Here is a 21,725-nt window from a genome sequence, read left to right as displayed (position 1 = left end):
TTCTGGGATTGGCAAAGCAGTCAATTAGCTTCCCAAATCACCTCCCTAAAGCTTCTTCAACACAATTGGTGAACGTTGCTTCTGAGTTTGGTCTGTGCATCAATTCATCGTACTGTAGTCAGATATCCAGACTTAATTGTAATTTTACAGGCTACAATAAGCCGTCAGATAAGATGAAACGTGAAATCAAACAAGTCTGGGTATTTATGTGGTTTAATTAATTCTGTGATGCAAAGTTATTTAATTTAAAACATTTAGATTTAATATGCCCTAAATGATGGGTTTTCTAAACAGTTGCGGCTTGTTGTGTTACCATTTCACCTTGGAAAGGTACTAAGGAAAAAAGACCTGAAATGAATAGAGATGGTTTTACCACAGGTAGAAATGTGAGTGTTATTCAGCGATAAGTGAATCTAAATAACCCAGCTCAAAAATAATTTGGCAGAAACGATGTGATGTAATCACACTTTTTGTTTTTCATTTTTGAGTCTAACAGCTGTTATTTTGCAGCGTTCATAGAAATAAATGCATCTGAGTTTGGGTTGTAAAACTTCTACAAACCTTGAAGCTTCTAATGATACACTTCAAAAACTAAACGGAAATAGAAGAAACTCAGTCATCAACTTCCTGTTTCATGTTTGAGTGTTTTGCAACTGGTTACAGTGTGTATTTGACGTCACTGAGCGAGGAGGCCTCTTCTCTTAATAAATAGTTTAAAGTATAAACCAGCTGAGTTTAACAGCAGTTATTGTAACATCTCAGTAAATGTACTGCCACATGTAATCTAATTTACACTTTAGGAAAATGTTGAGAAGATAATACTCCGGAGTCGTATTTCCCTTTAAAACCTTCCTCTAACAGCTCAGACTTATCTTATCCTTCTGTCTGGATTTTTTTTTTTATTTCCTCATGTTTCTTCTTCTGTTTCAACACGTTCAGCTGGAGCAGAACAGAGCTGGTATATTCAAGGCCTCAGGGTTTCTAACTAACTACAAATTAAATAGTTCATCTTGTACAACAAAGAACAAAAGGGACACAAACCTAAATTAATTCATATATTATATCTTTTAGTTATAGATCAACATGTACGGATAAAAAGATTATGTAAAACATGCAGCTTTGATATTAAAATAATAAAATATCGCTTTTGATTCGTTAAATTTTTTCATGCGATTTTTTTGATTAGTGTTCTGATATCTTTCTCTGAGCTGTAGTGTCTCAGTAACTAATATCTATAATCATCTAACTGTCCAGATATATTGTTTCCATGTAGAAGGGAACATTTTGTCCCTATGAAATATTAGTCTATATTGCATCCAAGCTGTCCTTTGAATCCATATATTGTCTCATGTAAGCTTCATTATTAAACAACAGGTTGTTTTATATTTAGTCAGTAAAGTGAGCCCTAACCAGATGCCTTATTAAAAAGAGCATAAAAGAAAACCCCAGTTTCACTCTGTAGACTTTGGTCCTACAGGTTAATAAAGACCAGTTCTGCGTCTGAATGCTAATTTCTTTTCTAACAGACCTAAACAACAGCCCTGAAGCAGATGTCCTCTCTGTGTCCTTGTTTTATCAGGACGAGGTTCTGGCTGTGTCCAGGAAGATGGTGGTACGAGTGGAGGACCTGGTGAAATGGTCACTTTTGGAGCCGGCAGGGTGGAGCAGCAGCCCGACTCCTCTGCCGGTCGGGACCAACGGCGTCCACATACCTCCACAGAGCAGCGAAGAAAGGAGTGACACACCAAACGCCGCTGTTGAACTGCTGATAGTCAAAACTGAGGGTAAAAACACATTACTGGATATCTCAGTTGCAGAACATCTGGTGGATCTCTTTACATATGAGCAGAGGAGAATTTTTCACAGTAAAATCTACTTTATATATCTTAAGACTAAGTGTATTTATCTTTAATTTGAGTAGGTAAATGAGATAGTTTGCCAATGGAATTAGTATTTTTACTCTTAAAATAAGATCATTAGATAATATCCACTTGAAATAAGACAATGCAGTTGTGTTTTCTTATTTTAAGAGTAAATTGTCTTGTTCCATTGAAAAAATGTCTCTTTTACCTCTTCAACCCAAGAACAAATGCACTTACTTTAAGAAAAAATGACTTATCTAGATTTTTGATTTTCTTCCAGTGAATTTCGTTTTTAAAATGATGCAGGTATGTGTTTACAGCAGCTGCAGATGAGCAGAGGCCTTTACTGTGGGAATATTCAGTCCTTTGCTCTTGCTGAGAAATGCTGCAGTTTCATGTTAGCTTCATGTTTGAACATTTCAGCAACACCTTGGTCTGAGAGATGATCTGGAGGTTTAGGAGCTAAAGGACAAACCGAGTTACGGCAACGTCAATATTTTGCTCCTCCAAACTTCTGGAAAAACGAACTGCAAAGGAGTGTTGTAGAAAACTGCAAATTTGTTCACACAACTGATAAAACGTTTTAAGATTTTACAGTTTGTAAAGTTCTTTTAAACAAGGTTCTGATTAGGACTGGGCGATATAGAAAAAAAAGTATCAATTAAAAAAAAAAGCATATTGATCGATATCGATAATTATTGAAAAGATTTGAAACCATATTTTATGTGCAGGTCTGCCTGGACATTTTACAATATTGCTAAATGATTTAATTTTAATAAAGAACACAAACACAGACTTCCAATTAAAACTTTATTTAACCAACTTTTTTAACCATAACAGAATTGTTTTAAAGAAAAATAACTTAAGAGACCTGAGTTATGTTATTAAATACTGACAAAGAATAAACTAAAGTGACCAAAATAAATATAACAAATAAATGGAGATTCCTCGGAGGAGAGCCGCACCGGGGATTACACAGCTCGTACTCCTGCGGCTGTGAGCGGCTGAGATGATAAAAAAAAGTTGGTTGTGTTATCAGACTTCGTTTTCACTGGTTCCCTACACATTTTACAGATGACTGTGGTTTGTTTTTTGTCCGACTTGCCATGACCGAAATACTGCCAAACTGGCGAACTACAAAAACCCTTCTTTGGAACAATTTCCTCCGCCTCTCCTTGCTGCGACATCTTCATGTGCTCTGTGTTGTGGTTTGAGAGGGCGGCGCTTTGTGACAGCGTGCCTGGGTCCGCGATTGCGATTGGTTGGGAGGAAGTAGTGACTAGCATAAACCTACATGATAGGTTACAATGAGAAGGAAGGAAAACTGCGTTTCTTTATTGAACTTTTATCGAACCTATTTTTTTCTATTGCGCCACACGTCTATCGATCGATATACCGTATTTTCACGACTATAAGGCGCACTTAAACGTCTTTTTTTTCCCTCAAAATGTGCGGTGCGCCCTATGTTTGTTGTAACTGCGACTTTTGAGACCGCCTCATTGAGGAGATGATGAAAGAGTGGCTGAATGTAAGGAGACCAGGTGTTTTTTTTTCCACTCATCACCATCGCTGTTAATATGTAACTCCATGCGTGCCCATCTCACAGCTGATGTGAAAAACATGGGGAAACAAATTAACCCTGTGCTCGCTGTTCAACCGCTCGACATCGGTGTGAACCGGACCCAGCAGGTGCAGCAGAAGCAGCGAGTTTACATGCAAAGTCAATGGTTGACGCGCGTATAGGTGCAGCAAAAGGTCCCGCAGCGCGTTTTGAGCAGCAGGAGCGTTTAAGCATCTGCCAACGCGCTGCTACTGCTCGAGATGGAAAAATTGAAGTTTTGCTGCTGGACGCGCCGCATCAACCAATCAGAGAAGCTGATCTGGGAGCTGACAGCGAGACAGACACATCGCTCTGATGACATATGATATTAACGCAAATGGAAAAGGCTGGATGGATGAGGAGATGATGAAAGCGTAGCTGAGGGAGGTGTAGCCTATGTTAGGAGACCAGGTGGTTTTTTCCACGCATCACCATCGCTGCGTGCCCATCTCACAGCCGATGTGGAAAAAAAGGTGAATCAAATGAACGCTGTGCTCGCCGTTATCCCGGGGGGTCTGACAAAGGAGCTTCAACCGCTCGACATCAGTGTGAAGCGGCCGTTCAAAGTAAGGCTGCGAGCGGCGTGGGAGCGATGGATGGCCGACAGAGACCACAGTTTCACGATAAGTGGAAGGCAGCGCCGGGCAAGTTACGCCACCGTTTGCGGATGGATTGTAGATGCTTGGAATAACGTGTCTGCTGGCTCTGTTGTTCAAGCTTTTGCAAAAGCCGGCATTATTTCTGAGGAGCTGCGCTGCACGGAAAGTGACTCTGACAGCGAAGAAGGGGAAATTGGCAGGCCTGATTTAGCGCAGCTGTTTAATTCAGAAACAGAGGATGATGACTTTGATGGGTTTGATTAATACTTTGTAATAAATACATGAATAAAGCACAAACATACTCAGTTTTGCTCCCGCTGTATTTTTCTACCTGAAAACTTAATTCAACAGCAGCCTCTGGGCGGGTCTCCTCCTCTTCACCGCGGTGGCTGGCAGGTGTTTTTTCATCTAAATAATCTAAATCTTGCAGCTATATTTGCTGTGATCAGTGGGAATAAAGTAGTTTTAATATGTTTTTAAGTGAGAAAGTCCACCTGAAAACTTAATAATTGCAGTCAGTTCATCCAGATTTTCTATTTCTGTCGGAGGCGCTCAGACCCCCACATACCAGCGGTGCACCGACAGTAGAAATCCCTTCAACAGCAGCCTCTAGGCAGGGCAGCCTCCGGGTTCACGCGGTGGATGGCAGGTGTTTTTCATCTAAATAATTTAAACTGCAGGCACCCATAAAAGCGAACATATTCCGTCGGCAGGTTTCAGGATTTTAAGTTAATTTAGGAGTGACCACAGCGCTGTGTCATCTGCGATGTGTCTGTCTCACGGCCAGCTGCCAGGTTTGATTAATACTTTTTAATAAATACATGAATAAAGCACAGTGATACTCAGTTTTGGGCCCGCTGTATTTTTAAATACGCAGTAGAGGTATTTAAAGGTAGTAGAGGACATGTACCTGTATATAAAAAACGCGCCCTATAGTCCGGTGCGCCTTATGTGTGTGTTAAATACAGAAATGGGACACATAACTGAGACTGCGCCTTTTAGTACGGTGCGCCTTATGGTCGTGAAAATACGGTATATCGTTATTGAATTATCGCCCAGCCCTAGTTCTGATTCAAGTCTTCTGCCCTCTAAATTATACTAATAATAGAGACTAATAATAACTTAATCTTAAACCATAAACTTTTTTCTAGATGTTTATAAAAAAAAACATATTTGATGTTTTCCAGACCTAAATAGCCCAAAATGAGATTTGGAATCCCTGAATTACCGTGTAAAACTGGTTACTTATATTCCCTTAGAAAATAAAATCGGCAAATTTAGTAATTTAGATGTGATTTGTGTAACAGATTTTGTGGGATTGAGGCATTAGTCAGTATTATTTCTAAATGCATTTTATAGAGTAGGGATTCTTCGGGGCGGAACTGTTTCATCTTCTCTCCACGCTGATCCTACGTTCCTCTGTGTTTCATCCCCACAGACGACCCGATCGGACGACAGACAGTTAAAGTGCTCAGCTACCCACAGTACTGCCGTTTCCGCTCCCTGCAGAGACGGATCCAGGACGGAGCCAGGGGCCCCTCTTTGCAGGACCCCCATCTGCTGGCCCTGGGGGGCATCAAGGTGCTACCAAATGTCAGAGTCATGTACTGCAGGGACACCTTCAACCATCCGACGCTGGAGAGCAGTGCCTGCTTCTCCTGGCAGTTCAGTGAGTGTTGCTGGGAAAACCAGACATCAGAGCTTCTTTTTGGCTACTTGTCCTTATCTACTGCTGATAATATAAAAATCAGGACTGATCTGGAATAAACTGGCACAACAACAAGTTTAGTAGAACTCTGGTCAACAATTTCCCATCATGAGCAGGATATTTTATTTAATTTACAACCCAGTCCAGCCTATTCTTCTTTTGGGAGCGTAATGCGGCTTTTTTCTACCACATTTTTTTCCTTCTGCTGAATATTTTTTAATATTTATTATTGGATACAGCACAGCTGGTTTCTTTAGCAGTGACCCTTGGTGGCTCAACCTCCGTTTAGAAGGTGTCCAACAGCTGCCCTTTCTGATACAAAATTAAAGCTTTTATTCAAGATTCTGAAACTTCATCTTGGGCTTCATTAGTTGTAAGCCAAAGTCATTCACTTCTGCAGAAATAAATGTTATTTATTTAACCCTGTATTAATCAACTGCAGTTTAAAATTACCACCTTATCCGTTCTTTTTTCTTTCATTTCTAGAGCTCCATTTTTGAATTTTTTTTTTTTTTTGTTGCTGTTAAAATCAAAATAACTTCTTTGTCTTCAAAAGCTGAATAATAAACCTCGTCAGAATGAGACGTGTTTATCTATACCTTGAGTTTAAATTGATTTCTCAGGTTTTTTTTTAGTTTGTCATTAAAACAAAATATCTTCTACTCATGAGCTCTTAGTATCAGGCAGCTCTTGAATTAATTTCAGGTCTATTGTTGCTCTGTGAAAGACAATAAAAACACTTCCTTTCTTACAACTTGCTTTTTTTTACCAATGACATGCTGCCCCCTGCTGGGCTTGTTGGTTAATGTTGTTTAATAAACTGCTCTATATCAGACCTCTGAGTTGCTCTAGATTTCCAGTAATAATCTTTTATCTTCTTTTATTGTTCTCCCGTTTCCCTTTTCTGCAGGGTGTCCATCTCTGAGTCTCAGAGGACGACCTCGTAAAAGGAAAGGCCGTGACAGCAAAGACTCTCCGACCTCTGGTCAGCCGGAGTCTTGGATTGAAAGGATGAAGGTCAGTCTGTGCTTGGAGACGTGAAACAATGTAGTTTTGTTCGGAAAAGAGAAGCTGTGCTGTGAGAGCGAACCGTCTGAGCCTGGAGCCTTCAATGACTCAAACTCTCTTCCCTAAACCTAGATAAAGACTCAGGAATTAGAGCAGGAATGTTGGGATTTAGAAAAAAAAAACACAGGATGCAGAAGTCAAAGCACATTAACTCAAATTAATTGTACAGACAAATTTCTGCTGAAACTAAACTTGTATTGTTGCTTTTCTCATATTTATTAACGGAATTAAAATAATGTAACATATTTCTGTAAAGTTTAATGAAGCAAAAAAAAACTATTTTAGCTAAAAGAAGGTTGTTTGTAAGAAGAATGAAATCCTGCAGCATTCCTCACTGCGGCTCTTCTTCCTGCAGGAGAACGTGATGGGCAGCGTAGAGGTTGGCTGTGAGGTCAGCTGGCTCCCCCACCCAGAGGAGCAGCTGTTCCTGGATCAGCTCTTCTCCTTTATGGAGCGTCAGGGATCGCCTATCCACAAAGTTCCCAACCTGGGCTTCAAGAAGAGTGAGTATCCCCTTTTCCTCCAGCTGTCTGCTGTACTTTTCACTCTGCCTTTACTTCTGCAAATAGTTGAAATAATTCCTTCTTATTTTCTCTTTAATACTTTTTTCCAGTAATTTTTATTTGATTAAATTAAAAACAATCCACTGGACTTTTTTTTCCAAGTTTGAAGACATTTCGCTTCGCATTGCAGTCTAACAAAAGAAGCCAAACACCCACATTCCAAATAGGTGGACCCCTTCGTCTGTTCCAATTTGCATGCTTTCAAAACAAAAACAAGCCTTTGTTGGGCTACTGTATAAAACCTCAAACTAAACGCTATTCCTGACATTTGAATTGAAAAAGCTTCCTGAATGGGAAGCGAAACGTCTTCAAACTTGGAATAATAAATTCTCATTTTTGGAATGACTATGACCTGGATGAATGAGAACATTCACCAACATTTTCTTTCATTACTTCCTGATCTAACTGCCTATATTTTTATTTTCAGCTTTTTTGCTATTTTGTAAATGATCTTGTTCATTTTTCACATTTTGTTTGTGAAAAATGATAAAGCAGCTCAGTGGAAAACATTTAAGTATAACGGGGAAATTTAAACTAACTGTTGCATTCCTGCCTGCAGTCGACCTCTTCCTCATGTACTCGGTGGTCAAACGACTTGGTGGCTACAAAAAGGTGAGCTTTATTCGTTTCTATTGAGATGTATTTTAAATCAAATAGCCAGGATGCAACAATGACACTCTGACAGGCTTTTAAGAAGTATCAAGAATTGGATCAGAGCTTTATGTAAAGATATCTGAGAGGTTTGGGTCATCAGCAAAAATGACAAAAGCAGGCGTCTGTGTTCAACATGCAGCATGGATAAGGCAAAAATACTACTGCTATTGTTTGGATAAAAGGACTGAAGATTCAGGTCAGCTCCCAGAAGTTAATGTGCAATATATAAAACACGGGAGACAGGAGGTTTGATTTGGGGTTGGTACCAAATATTATTGAAAAAAAAACAAACAAAGATAAAACAATTTACAATCTGCAGGTTTAGTATGAAATAATTACACTTTAGATCTTTAAATATAAAAAAAAAAGAAAATTAAAACAAATTCAATTACTTTATTAGAATACTTGACTGGTCTTGATGTCTCACACACACACACACACACACACACTGTATGCACTCAGTGTAAGTTAGCCCTTTTTTCAAACGTTAAAAATCAGACAGTTCTTTTAAAGTCCAACGCAATATTCTTTTACTTGGTTTGTGCAGAGAGAAAGCAGCAGGCTGACCATAGCCTCCCTGCAGACCAGCAGATATAAAAAGTCCTTTAATGCTGACGTATCTTAGCTCACCATCGGGGAAACATGGCCTGTGTTGATATAAACAGGACCCCATTTAGGTTTAAATTCAATACAAAAAGAGAAAAAATTCACAAGCTAGATCTAACAGCCAGTCATAGAATGACCGATAAATTACTTTCCAGCAGGAAACAATGTAAATTCTGTGGAAAACAAATATGTTCAAAAAATGGAAATGTCATGAAAGCTGTGCAAAACGGAATATCATTTTGTGTACGCTGTGTATACAAAAAAGACAATAAAAGTCATCCAAGTCTAAAAGAAAGAATTCAAGTCCTTCATTAGCATGCTTAAAAGGCTAGATGCTACATAGCCAGTCCATAGGGTTTCAATGCATTAGATGCTAATGCTAGTAGCACGACAAACAAATAGACTCACCGTCCCGTGTTCAAAATTACAGGCGCAACATAACCATAAAGCTCCTACTCTCCTGCCAGAGAACTAAAAAGTGCAACAAACCTAGTGAACATTTTAGTTTAACAATCAATGTTCAGGTTTGTAGACCAACCTGCTGCAGCTGGTCAGCACAATGAGGGAAAGAGAGTAATGCTGGTTGCTTATAACAAGCTCTGCGAGCAACATGGTTAGCCAGCTATGATCACATCACAGAGTCATATGAACAGAGTGACCCGACACGCTAATGTGACACGCTAATGTATTAAATAAATGTATTAACACATATATCTACATGTTAAGATTTTCAGTGTCTGATTTAACACATTTTAAATTGCTATGTAGGCACATTCAACTCACAGATTAATGGATGAACTCTGATTATTACAGATAGGAGATCATTGTTCTTTGTTTCTGTCCCAGGTGACTTCAGAACGCCTCTGGAAGGTGGTTTACAACGAGTTAGGCGGATGTCCAGGCAGCACCAGCGCCGCCACCTGCACCAGGAGACACTACGAGAGGTGGACAAACAAACCATCCCAATCCTGTCCTTTAGCTCCCAAAGCTGAAAGCTGTTAATTCACTAAACCAGTAAATGTTTGTGATTCAGGCTGATGCTTCCATATGAAGAACACCTCCGAGCAGGAGGAGCGGAGTTTAAAATCCCCGACATCCCCCTACCTTCCAAACCCAGAGGGATACGAGGACGGAAACCTCTTCCCAGAGGCAGGAAACCTGGACCTAAACCCAAAGAGAAGAAGCTGGACCCTCTTTCAGCTGCAGCTCCTTCTTCTCCGGTGAGTTACAAACTGAAGGATTATTTCACTCTATCTCAGGTTCAGCTGGGACTTTTATTCCCAATCTGGACCTTTTTAAACACCTGGATGTAACCAGCAGCAGATTGCAGACCCAGATGGGGTAATAGCTGTGTCATCACTCTGTGTTTGATTAAAGTCATCTACCAAACAGCTTTCACTGAGCTTTATAAATGGCTGAAGTACATAAAAAATGTGGAAAATTACAATCTTACCACAGAATACTGCATGTAAGAAACTTAAAGAATCAAAATGTTTTATCGATAAAGAAGTTTTTTCAGAAAGTTCTTTCTCTTTATTCGGAAGAATTTTTTTCTTTTAGGGAACTTTGGTTTTATGAAGACAACATTCAGCTTCTTTTAAACTGGTTGTTTTCAAAAAGAAACTGTACAGCAGCAGTGTCAGCTGTTATTGTGGGGAATCAAGTTTAACTTTGCCTTTTCTTTAAAGGAATAGTACACCCAAAACATGATTAGCCTTCATTTTCTACTCACCCCCATGCTGAACAACACTCTGGAGTACTTTTTTGATATCTCAAATGCATCTGGAGATCTGGGAGGCTTCTTACTGTCTGCTGACATTCAAATAATGGAGGTCTATGGTGACCGAGACAGAAAGGTCCATAAAAGTCCACAAAAAGCGTGTCAATATTCCTCCATACTGCTCGTCCAATGTATTCCAAGTGTCCTGAGTGGGTAGCATCCAGAATTTACTCGAAACGAAGTCATTTAGAATGTTTTTAGAGCATAAACAGTAGTGTATAGTATTTCCTGAAAGCGCGCACATGCGCGTTCAGGACGCTACGGAAGCCGGCAGACCAAACCAGATGAAAGTGCGCATTCAGCGTCTGCTCTGCCAATAATGCAAGCGTAGAAGAAGAAATGTGCTGTTTACCTGTGTAAAGAAAGAAACAACGAAAGAAAAATGTCTGAGGACTTCAGTGTTGAGGAAGAGCATGAGTTCTTTGCCGAGCTGAATGCGCACTTTCGTCTGGTTTGGTCTGCCGCGGTTTCCGTAGCGCCGTGAACGCGCTTTTAGGAAATCCTATACACTACTGTTTATGCTCTAAAAACATTCTAAATGACTTCGTTTCGAGTAAATTCTGGATGCTACCCACTCAGGACACTTGGAATACATTGGACGAGCAGTATGGAGGAATATTGACACGTTTTTGTGGACTTTTATGGACCTTTCTGTCTCGGGCACCATACACCTCCATTATTTGAATGTCAGCAGACAGCAAGAAGCCTCCCAGATCTCCAGATGCATTTGAGATATCAAAAAAGTACTCCAGAGTGTTGTTCAGCATGGGGGTGAGTAGAAAATGAAGGCTAATCATGTTTTGGGTGTACTATTCCTTTAAAGTAGTGAGAAAAGTAGTGAGTTTCTGTTTTTTTTTTTTTTTTTTTTCATCAAAGGATTTGATCCTTCAGTTTAAGACATTTTAAGCCAATCCTGTTTTCCAAAGCATTTTCCTTAGGTTATTCAGACTAGAGATGTCCCGATCCAGGTTTTTGCACTTCCGATCCGATACCGATATTGTTTTTGGACTTCCGATCCGATACTGGCCGATACCAGCCTATCCGAGCATGTATTTAAGTATTTAAGTTTAAGTTAAAGTATTTAGCCTTAGTTGTAAGACTCATGTTGAAAAGGGTTTTAGTACTCTTGATAACATCTAGCCAGCTAAATTAGGTGAGATTGAATAAAACACAATGATTGGTAACAACAAACTTACCTGTTTATTAAGAGATAAACAGAAACTGGACAAAATTATGAAAAGCAATCTGAAATCGCACAGTGAGCAGTAAAACCGTAAACAGTTAAAGGTGCAAGTATTACTGTAAGTTTTAATAAAAATGCAAAACAGGGGAACACTGGCGCAAAATAGTGGAATGGATAGTTTCAATCGGCGAAACTGGAAAATACGCACCGGATTTTTTTTTAAAAACTGGATCGGCAGTCTGGATCCGCATTTTACATGCTTTGCCGATACGCGTTTTTTTGCCAATATCGGCGTCCCGATCCGATCCACGTATCGGATCGGGACAAGCCTAATTCAGACATGTCTTTTAGACTTTAATAGTTTGAGAAAGCAGAAATATTTCCAAACACACCAGATAACCAACTTTTCTGCTCTTGTCTGAACAGACTGGGACTCCTAACGGCGCTGTGATGGTGAAACGAGGAAGAGGCCGTCCACCAGGGACTCGTAACAAATCCACGCTAATGGCTCAGGCAAAACTGCTGGCTCAGCAGCAGGCCAGCATCAAGCCAGCAACAGTAGAGATGAAGCAGCAGAGTCCTCTGCTGCCACCTAAAGGCAGAGGAGGGCCGACACCCAGCACCACACACAGGGTACACACTGGGGTTTTATCTTCCTTCATAGGAAGCTAGAATAGTGGTCTGGATTAGTAATTCTCCAGGGAATTATATGTTTTTTACTTCTTAGGCCGGTGTTCTGATTAAGACCTTTCTCATATCGGTGTTCTTGTCCTTCCTCTCTGCAGCCCATCCAGCCGGCCATCATCCCCATGCCCCTCACCCCGGACCTCTCCCCCATGTCCCCTCCTTTCCTCCCCTTCAAATCAGCCGAGCTAAAGACGGACCGAGGAGACTGTGCAGCTGCGTCCTCCGCCGTTCTCCTCCCCACTCTGCCTCACTTTGTCGGAGGCTCCTTGAGTGGTTTCAGCCCCATCAAAGGCGTGTGTCCTCTGGATGTCTTCAGGGGCCGCATCAGCCTCCAAAGAGGCCCCGACAGCCCCGCCCTGACCCCTCAGGACCCTGCACAGCTCCATCCCACCATCATCACCGTCCAGCCCAAAGGAGGAGGTCCTGACGCCCCTCATCCCAGCACAGAGCAGCTGCAGACTCAGCACCATAACCACTGCTCCGGCTGTACACTGGAGGAAGGGGCCCAGAGAGGAGTCACCAAGGACGCCAGGGGACGGCCCCCCTTGCCCCCGCTGCGTGTCCTGCCTCTGAACCTGGACTGCAGCGTTCAGGTGTGTCAGCTGATGAGAACTCGCCACCTGGACACGTCTCAGCTTCAGACCTTCACCCGGCGGCTCTCCGAGGCTCTGTCCCAGGACCTGAGCACCAAGCCCCCCTGTTCCCCCATCACCCCTCCCCCTGAGCAGGCGCTGCCCCTCAACCTCAGCAAACGCTTACCACCCAAAAGACCCGCCAGCGATGGACCGGAGCAGAGTCTGCAGACCGTCAACGGAAACTCAGATCCTACGTCATCCAACAGATCCCGGACCAGCTTCCAGGAGCAAGCCCAGGACTTCAGCCTCGGCGTGCGGTCCGGTTCTGGTGCAGCGCCCGGTATTCAGAACATGGAGGCGAGGAGCCAGGAGGAACCGGCAGACCTGAGCTCTCCCAGCAGGATCCGAGCCTTTCTGCTCGGCCTGCCGCCCTTCCAGGTGAAACTGGAGGAGGATCTGAACGGGACAAAACTGGTGAAAATTCCTCCTACTGCTGAAACCAAAAGGACTGAGGTTGGAGAAGGAGGCGTGAAGCAGGAGGAGCGGGTCGGTAAGGAGCCAATGGAGAAAGATCCAACCTTGTGTTCGAATTCTGGTATCGCTGAGCTGAAAGGAGCCGGACCATCCAACATGGACACACACTGTTTTTAAAGTTAGATCTGGATCGGCTTTAGAGCGGAGACTCCTTTTCCTCACGAGGGTCCATGTTGGTCACAGGGAGCGCCTCCTCAGCAGCTCCCAAACTTTCAACTTTATCTCGCTATACTTTCCGTTTTCTTTGGAGGAACGTCATCGAACAGAATCATGACAATCACAGATGAGTTTCTGTTCAAACCAAACGGGAGCAGATTGTTTTTCCTGAACACTGCCATAACCCTCAATAACACTATAAACCCCCCGATGTTCCACAACAGTTAGAAGAAACCATGGATTGGTGATGCTATGCATCATGACTCCTCCAACAGCATCCACGGTGTACCATCATCCGCTAGTCCCATTTTTAAATTCTTCTCTACGTCTGTAGGGAGAGACTTATTTTCTGATAAAGTGTTTAAATGTAATCTAGGGCTCGAAATGACACGGCGGTCTTCACTATGTATCCGATTAAAGTGAAGCATTTTAGTCCTGCTTGTTAGTTGAAATAAACGTACACATACGTGCCTTAAGCAGCCGGGGGGGCCTCTCTGGCTCCATCTCCATGCCCTAAGAGATACCTTGATGTTTCCGTTGTGTTCAGCTTGTTTCCCTGATCCGCCTGTAGCTTCAACAGTCAAACTACCTCAGGTTCTTCATTTTATTCCTCATTTTGTTCCGCCATGTTTGGGTTGGAAGCCGCTCTGAATGAATCCTCAGCATGTGGAGCTTCTCCAACCCTCCGCTGTGCATCTCAGTAGAAAATCATCAAACTGTCTCTAGTTCAGTAATTCAGTTCAAACAGTGAAAGTGCTATATAGTTTAATTACAAACAGTCATATTTAAAATGTAAAATCTGTTCATTTTAACGATTAAACTTTCTCATAAAGTCAGACCAATATGAAAACATTGAGGAATGTGAGCCTTCTTCACAGCGTATCCTTATACGGATCATTATCAGTACTCTGCATCTGATTAGAGCTTATTTTGGAGGAGTTACTGCATCTGTGCTGCAATGCAGCAAATGCAAGGGCATTAAATTAGCATTAACTCTGAATCTCATCTTCCTGTGGAAAACACCCCATAGACTGCTGTTTAGGTCAACCAGGTTGCTGGCCAATCAAATGCGCCAACATGGCTGATTAGGATGGGCTGAGTCCAGCTGGAATTAAAAATTAAGTTAAAAATCCAGATAAAAGAGTAAAATCTAAAAATTCAGGTAGACAGCTCTTCTTACTTTTGGATGCAGATGACACGTCTCCTCCAACCATCTCTGAGGAGAAAACATGCCTCTTTTCTTTTATTTCTCTCCCTCTCTCCTTTCCCTCTAGACTTTCAAAATTAATTCAAAAGTTTATGTGAAACATCTTTGGTCCAAAGAAGCTTTCCAGCCCCACATAGCGTGTCCCTTAGAGACTCTGGTCTGTGATCAGTTTTACAGTAAAACAGCAGTTCTCGTCTTTTACCACCTTTCTCTAAACTTTCTGCAAGAAAACTGTGGAGTCAACTGACTTCTAAAATAATGTTGGCTGTGGCATTACATAAATGTATTAAAACTTTTTTTTCTGTAAAAAAAAAAACAAGAACTTGGAAGTCATAAACTTAATAATCCAAATATGTGAACTTTCTGTAATGAAGCTATATTAGAAGTTTGACTTTTTGAACTGAATTATTAATAGGAAATAACCTCTTACCTAAATTCCTTCGGATGCGCACGTATTTACGTAAATTTCAACATGTTAAAAAGAAACGTGGATTGAAACGTGCGTAGAAGAAAAAGTGGCTTTCTTGTTCAACATCAAGGTATCTCTAAACCAGTCTGTCCTGTCTGCTTTAACACATGCTGGTTCAGATTTGCACACCTACTGTACTTCTTTTGCTTTTCCATATTTAAGCCGGTTATCTTTTGCCCTCTGCCATTATTTCTCTTTTGTAGTCGACTCAAGCTGATAAGTGCTGTTCTTTTTCCTAGTTAGTATTTTTCCTTAGCTCATGGCCATATTGGTTTTGGCTTGCACAAACCCTAATAACTTGTCACATAGCAAGTCGGTAAATCTTTAATAGGTGGAAAAACTCACATTTATTTGTCCACTGAGAAAATATTTTAAAGAAATATTTTAAAAGAAAAAAATGTGCTTATTAGTGATTATTTTTTAACAGATTTGACTGTTGGTTCAATGTGAAGCAGAAATCTTTGTGAATGATTGCATGAACAACAACGTGTACTCAGTATATGGGCAGATGCACCAAAGTGCTCCACCAGACTCCTGTAGAATTCTGTTATTGATAGTATTTTTGAATTTTACTTTATTCATCTTTATCTGTTTTCTTCCTTTAATGTAAAAAGAAATTAATCATGGAAAATTCATAATTACAAATGTCATATTTTCTTTATTACAGTAATATTTTTTCACCATAGGGTAACTACTGTAACTACTGTCTCTCTGCTTCATCACTTCCATAGACCTGTATTTATTGTTTGTATGGTGTTTTCTGAAAGCAACAGTCTCACAGTTAAGGACCCAGATTGTTTTAAAGGAACAGGTTAGTAAAACGGATCAACTTAAAGTAATTATGATGATGATAAACCGAAGACTTATCAGGTATTTAAGCAGCGTGATCTAAAAATTAAAATGTCCTTGAAAAAAGCAGCTTTTAGGACGTTCCTAAAGAGAAGCGCTAACGATAAATTATGCTATTATAGTGTTAGCATTAAGATTGTTTATTTTATCACATGAAAAATTGCTGTTGACAAAACTATTAATCAGCTTCTGGAACGGTTTCTGTCTCATTTTGCTAATACTTTGGCAAGGCTGTGATCAGATAAACAGCAGCTCAGGTTTTAAACTTAGACAATAGGCTAACTGCTTTTTCAGGCTTTCTTTAGTGTTTTCTATTTATTTTGTCAACTAAACAAGCTGTATTGGTGATAGAAAGTGCTAACTTTGCTAGCTAGGCTATCTAACAGTGCTAGGTGTGTCATTATCTAAATAAATAGAAGCTCCTATTGGGTAACCAGCGGTTAATTGTCAGCACACCTTGATGGTTTTGGATAGACTAAGGTAAACTGAACACTTTAAAACTATTTTTACCTAATAATGGACGGTTAGAACAGTTTTTTAGCTAAACATGCTAGCTTGCGTCTCCTCGGTTGGCCTTGCACTCTTTCACAGAATAGCTGCTACCAGACAAAGTCATCAGTTTGTAATCTAGGCATACGAAAAAGGGTTTTTATTATCACCATATGTTCAAAAGATTCCCAGATTAGTTTTTCTTTTGTTTGTTTGTTTTTTAATTTGTCTACAGGTTAAGTTAACTTTTTAGTGATTTCTAATTGCTTTGAGAACAGCTGCCATAAAAAAAACAGACGTAAACTGTCCGAAACCGATTGTTTTCTAAAAGCGTCCGCTACCAGGTTTGTTTTTAAGGTCATGATCTGCAGAGGGGCTCCTATCCTTCTAGCTGAGCTGGATCTTAATGACCTCAACTTTTAAAACTGAACTTAAACTCTCAACATGTTCCTTTAAAATTCATCTGGGCCTGATCACTTTAACTGGGTTCCTCCCAGTTAAAACGCAGCTCCACTGGACCAGCTTAGAATTACCTTTCTTGTTTTTTCCAGGATGTATTAAATAATAATGACATGCCACTCATATTTTTCATTCATTGTAGCTTCTTAAAATGGTATAAGGTTTATTTTTTTCTTTGTTTTGGTATGTAAGCTTAGTCTAGATAGTTTTTTTTTTCCTCTATTGTGTTTCACAATGTTTACATTTTGTTATGCATGCTATTCCAATTTCCTACACAGTGTTTTGCACACTACTACGGCATCAGTCTTGAACGGCACTGCTCATTCATGTAAAGTACTTATAAGTGCCTGATACTTAAATTTGGAGTTAATGTTTGTAAGCAAACGAAAGTTAAATTAGCTCATTAGCCTTCATGCCACCTACTTGAGCGAGGGGTCCCAGTCTAGTGGAGTTTTGTTGAACTTTATGGCCTTTGCGTGTTTTGATGATTCCTGTGTCGAGGATCTGATGGGGAAAGAGCATCAATAGCAGGACGCCGCTCAACTCCGCGTGTCGGACTGAACCGGAGCTACAGGACTTTAAAAAGGGACACCGAGGGGTCGTTTGGACATTCATAATGATAAATGATCAAAATAAAGGTGCTACATGTCACATTTTTACGTCTTTGAATTGTATTAATATGACTTCTGCATTTTCTTTTTAAATTCCTCAATTTCGTGTGAATATTCATCTAAAGATTAGCTTTCAGCAGCATCATGATGCCCTAATCTACCTTTTTTTTTTTTTTATCTTACTCTCTGATTCATTTAGTCTCTTAAAAATGCTTTTTCAAATGCTTCCCACGAATAGATAGTTTGGGATAATTTTGTAAGCAGATCAATTAAAGCTGGTTTAGAGGCAAACTATGATGAAGTTAAAGTTCATTATTTTTTGCATTATTTTTACTGAGCTGAACAGAATCAATTGAGAACATAATTGACTAAATATTTTGAAAAAGTGGAATTGAGTAACCAGATGTGTTTGGGCTTATACATGTTTTCTTCCATTCTTTTTAATTTTTATTTTTCCTAAGAAAGCCAAAGGGGTTTTATGATCTAAACTACCTTTTTATTTTAAGACTAAACTACTAATGGAAGCATTACAGTTAATTTTTGACAAAAAACACAAACTTATAGTTATTAAATAACTATGCAGATGTTTTTATGTACAGGGAAAAATTTTACTTCTGTTGCTTTAAAAAAAATCTACAAATCAGTGGGTTTATATAAAATATTAAGGGGGGAAAATTAAATCTAAAATCAAAACTTGATTCTTTTTTTTTTTGTGATGGGGAAAAAGAAAATTAGTAATTAAAAAGTCATTAGGAGAGTCAATCACATTATCTAGCTTCTATGTAACTCCTCCCCTGAAATCATCATGCCAGGCCTGTGATAATAAATCAAAAATGCCTTAAACAGTCAATTTTCTGCAACCAGCTTATATCAATAAAATCCAGATGGTGAAAAATGCTCCATGTGGCACCTTTACGAACGGGATGTTACACATATGAATGTTTTACTTTAAGGATGAAAAAAAAAACAAATATTTGCTTAATATTAAGCACAGATTAGCTGTAAAATCAAAGCATCTCCTCCAAAAGTTTGTCTTTTGTTTCTAGCATTTAAAGAAGGAATCAACTTGAGGCGATGGATGTGACGTTCTTGATTTGTCAACCTGATACTTTAAGGACATGTTTTATTTTCATTCTATGCTGTTTTACAACAACACGTGGTCCGTTCTCTTCTTTTTGGTTCTGTTTTATTGGTAAATGGCTTTCAGTGTCAGGTACCGTTCCATTTTAACACTGTATATTTATATTAAAAGTAATCTGGTAATAAGATCTGAATTATTGTTTTCTTTTCAAAAGATGAAACTTTTATAGCAGAGTTCTGCTTCTATTCAATTTAGCGGTTTAAAAAACCCTTAAAAAAAAAATCTAATAAGAGCAACACAATGTTAAAATATACGTCTAAATGGTCGCCAGCATTAAAGTTTATACAAACCAACCAAAATATTAGGACCATGTACACTATATTATTACGTAAAGTACTTATTTTATTAACAAAGTACTGGGGTAAAAAAAAAAATCTAAGCTTTTATTTAAATTAAAGAAAGGAAATCCTTAATTCTTTTGATAGAAAAGCAGTTTTGTTTTTTCTAGCACGGAAACAATGAGACAAAGCATTCAGATGTACGAACTAGACTCCATGGTACTGAGGGGCAAACTGGCAGCCTAACGTTTTAAACAATGGGAGATGGAGCCTCTAGGCCTGAGCACTAATGTGAATAATTGTTTTACTGAAATCAATAATTGATGCATGCATTAAAATCTCATTACATTTAATAATCAGTTGATTTTTTTTGTTTTTTTTTTGTTTTAGTCCTTTGAAAAAGTTGCTCATCTAACAAATCTGTTCTGAATCTGGTATTTTATGCATATATCTAAAATATTAGGTACAAGTATGCAAAAGGCCTCCTTACTCTCAATACAATAGCTTATGCGTTTATCTGTCTTCACAGTGACTTTTCACAAGTCTTTTTTTGGTAGCACCCTAAATGCTGAATATATGTTTACCGTATTTCTGTACCTCAGTTCAAAAGGTGAAACATATAAAAACAAACTAAACACAAATGTATCTTATAACCTCTCAATTCTGTTTAATGTAAGTTCCAGGCTGCTCAGTGGCAGTTGCAACAGGAATGTCCTAGGTTCGATTCCCAGCCTGAGATCTTTCTGCATGGAGTTTGCATGTTCTCCCTGAGCATGCGTGGGTCCTCTCCAGGTACTCCGGCTTCTTCCCACAGTCTAAAAACAGGAGTGTTAGGTTAATTGGCTTCTCTAAGTTTGCCTTAGGTGTTAGTGTGTGTGTGAGAATGGTTGTTTGTTCTGTTAGTCTCCATGTTGCCCTGTGATAGACTGGCGACCTGTCCAGGGTGTACCCCCTCTCTCGCCCACTGACAGCTGCAGATGGAAAATGGATGGATGAATGGTAAGTTCCTCATTTGAGCTCATAGAGATTCAATATTAGCTTAAAATTAGAAAAAAAATTCCACAGATGTTTTTAGTCGGACAAATGATCTTCATTGGAGCATATTTTCATTGTTTGGGGAGTTGCAAATCTGTGTACAGAGCTGTCACACACAGATTCAATTACAGAATACTGTTGCAAACATGCAAAATCATTTTAAAATGTGTTTTATTGTAACTATGACAGAGAAACTGTTTTTTAAAGAATAGGTCTAAATGACTGGGGGAAAAAAAGACTGAACTTTATATTTCAACGTTCAAATACAAAGATTGACTTAAAATGTTTATACTTATTTTTAGTGACGTCTTACTGTTCTTTTGGTTCTATTTTCTGAAATGGCTTTATAGTTACTATGACAGAGTGTGATTCCCTAAAATACCCACTAGATGGAAATGGAAATCTTTGATAAAATATCTGGCTTCTTTTATTTTTGGTTAAGTTTTGTTCAGTTTTTATTCTAAAAAAAAATAAAAAGAACTCATTAGTTGTTTAATTTCTTCCATCACTTAAAATTTTTCATAAAAAAAATAAAAAAAGTCCAGTTACACGTATTACACGCTTTATTGCTCCTATTTTTTTTTTTGTAAAACTGTATTTTCTAATGAAATGTTAGCAGTTATATTTTGGGATGTGAGCTCAGGAAGAACTGAACACATTCCTTCCCTGCAGGACTCATAAAACCAGAGTTGTGAAAACATTGAGAGAGTAAACATTCACACCAAGGAGGAAATGAACACATTCCTCAGTCTGCAGCAGGAGCTTTGTTACCAACATCGTGGTAAAGGTCGTGTTTAGGCTGCCCAGACTTTCTTCGGGGTGGGGGGGGTTAATCCAATACATGAAATGATTTTTGTCTTAGAGCATTCAGCATCCTGTGATTTTTTTTTTTTTAGTTTTCCTTAGTTGACCTTAAGCTGATCTGAAATGCTGACTCTGCTTCTTCTTCTCAACAATAAACCATTGATTGTCTATAGCAGCAGCTCCCAAACTCCCCTCCCTAAGAGCTGCTTTTAGATGCATCAACCCATCAATCTAACTTTACTTATTAAAAATAAGTGCTATGTTGATTTAAAAGTGATAAAGCTGAAACAGAAAATATAACACATGTGCATGTAAAGAAGGCATTGCTAAAGGGAAGGGTCTTTATCTCTCCCTTAAAAACATCAGCAATCTCCATGGCAGATTAATTCCTGGACAGGAGGCCATAATGCTGCAGAGAAGCCTACTCCTGCCCCAAAACACACTTGAATGGTTACATAACCTTCTCAGGCATCAGGTGTTGCATGAATCTGTTAATCACCCATTCATTAAAGCCAGATGTCAACAGGGGAAAAGCTAAATCATGCAGGGCAGCGCACCCTGAGGGCCAGAGTTGAAGAAGCTTGGCTTTTAGATGCACCTCTGCTTCAAACGGCTGAATCCCCTCATCAGCATCCAGTCATTCAGCACTGAGGAGGTCAAGTGACGAACCTGTCATGTGATTGAGGAGTATCAGAGAAGGAATGCAGCTTTAGGGGACTGGATCTTTAGAGCGCAGGTCGGGCCTGTTTGCTGACCAGCACAGTAACACCACGGTCATTGAACCAGCAACTGCTCCCTTTGGCAGGTT

The 21,725-nt window shown here is 39.6% G+C and overlaps 1 protein-coding gene across 1 annotated transcript in view; it reads left to right on the top strand.

Annotated features, from left to right (window-relative positions):
* Window positions 1-13,547, top strand: part of zgc:77151 (uncharacterized protein LOC337153 homolog) — a 54,362-nt gene extending 40,815 nt beyond the window's left edge. The window contains exons 4-12 of the mRNA XM_038295782.1: window positions 1,580-1,784; window positions 5,500-5,730; window positions 6,680-6,786; window positions 7,193-7,340; window positions 7,960-8,012; window positions 9,507-9,604; window positions 9,694-9,880; window positions 12,050-12,256; window positions 12,409-13,547. Of these exons, the coding sequence (XP_038151710.1) occupies window positions 1,580-1,784; window positions 5,500-5,730; window positions 6,680-6,786; window positions 7,193-7,340; window positions 7,960-8,012; window positions 9,507-9,604; window positions 9,694-9,880; window positions 12,050-12,256; window positions 12,409-13,536 (2,364 nt within the window). The 3' untranslated portion in view covers window positions 13,537-13,547. The remainder of the gene's footprint in view (window positions 1-1,579; window positions 1,785-5,499; window positions 5,731-6,679; window positions 6,787-7,192; window positions 7,341-7,959; window positions 8,013-9,506; window positions 9,605-9,693; window positions 9,881-12,049; window positions 12,257-12,408) is intronic.
* The last annotated feature ends 8,178 nt before the right edge of the window (window positions 13,548-21,725 follow it).

The sequence above is a fragment of the Cyprinodon tularosa genome, unplaced genomic scaffold (assembly GCF_016077235.1).
Source record: "Cyprinodon tularosa strain WSP-4 unplaced genomic scaffold, ASM1607723v1 ctg36, whole genome shotgun sequence".
Lineage (NCBI taxonomy): Eukaryota > Metazoa > Chordata > Actinopteri > Cyprinodontiformes > Cyprinodontidae > Cyprinodon > Cyprinodon tularosa.
This window is presented reverse-complemented; position numbering and strand designations above follow the sequence as displayed.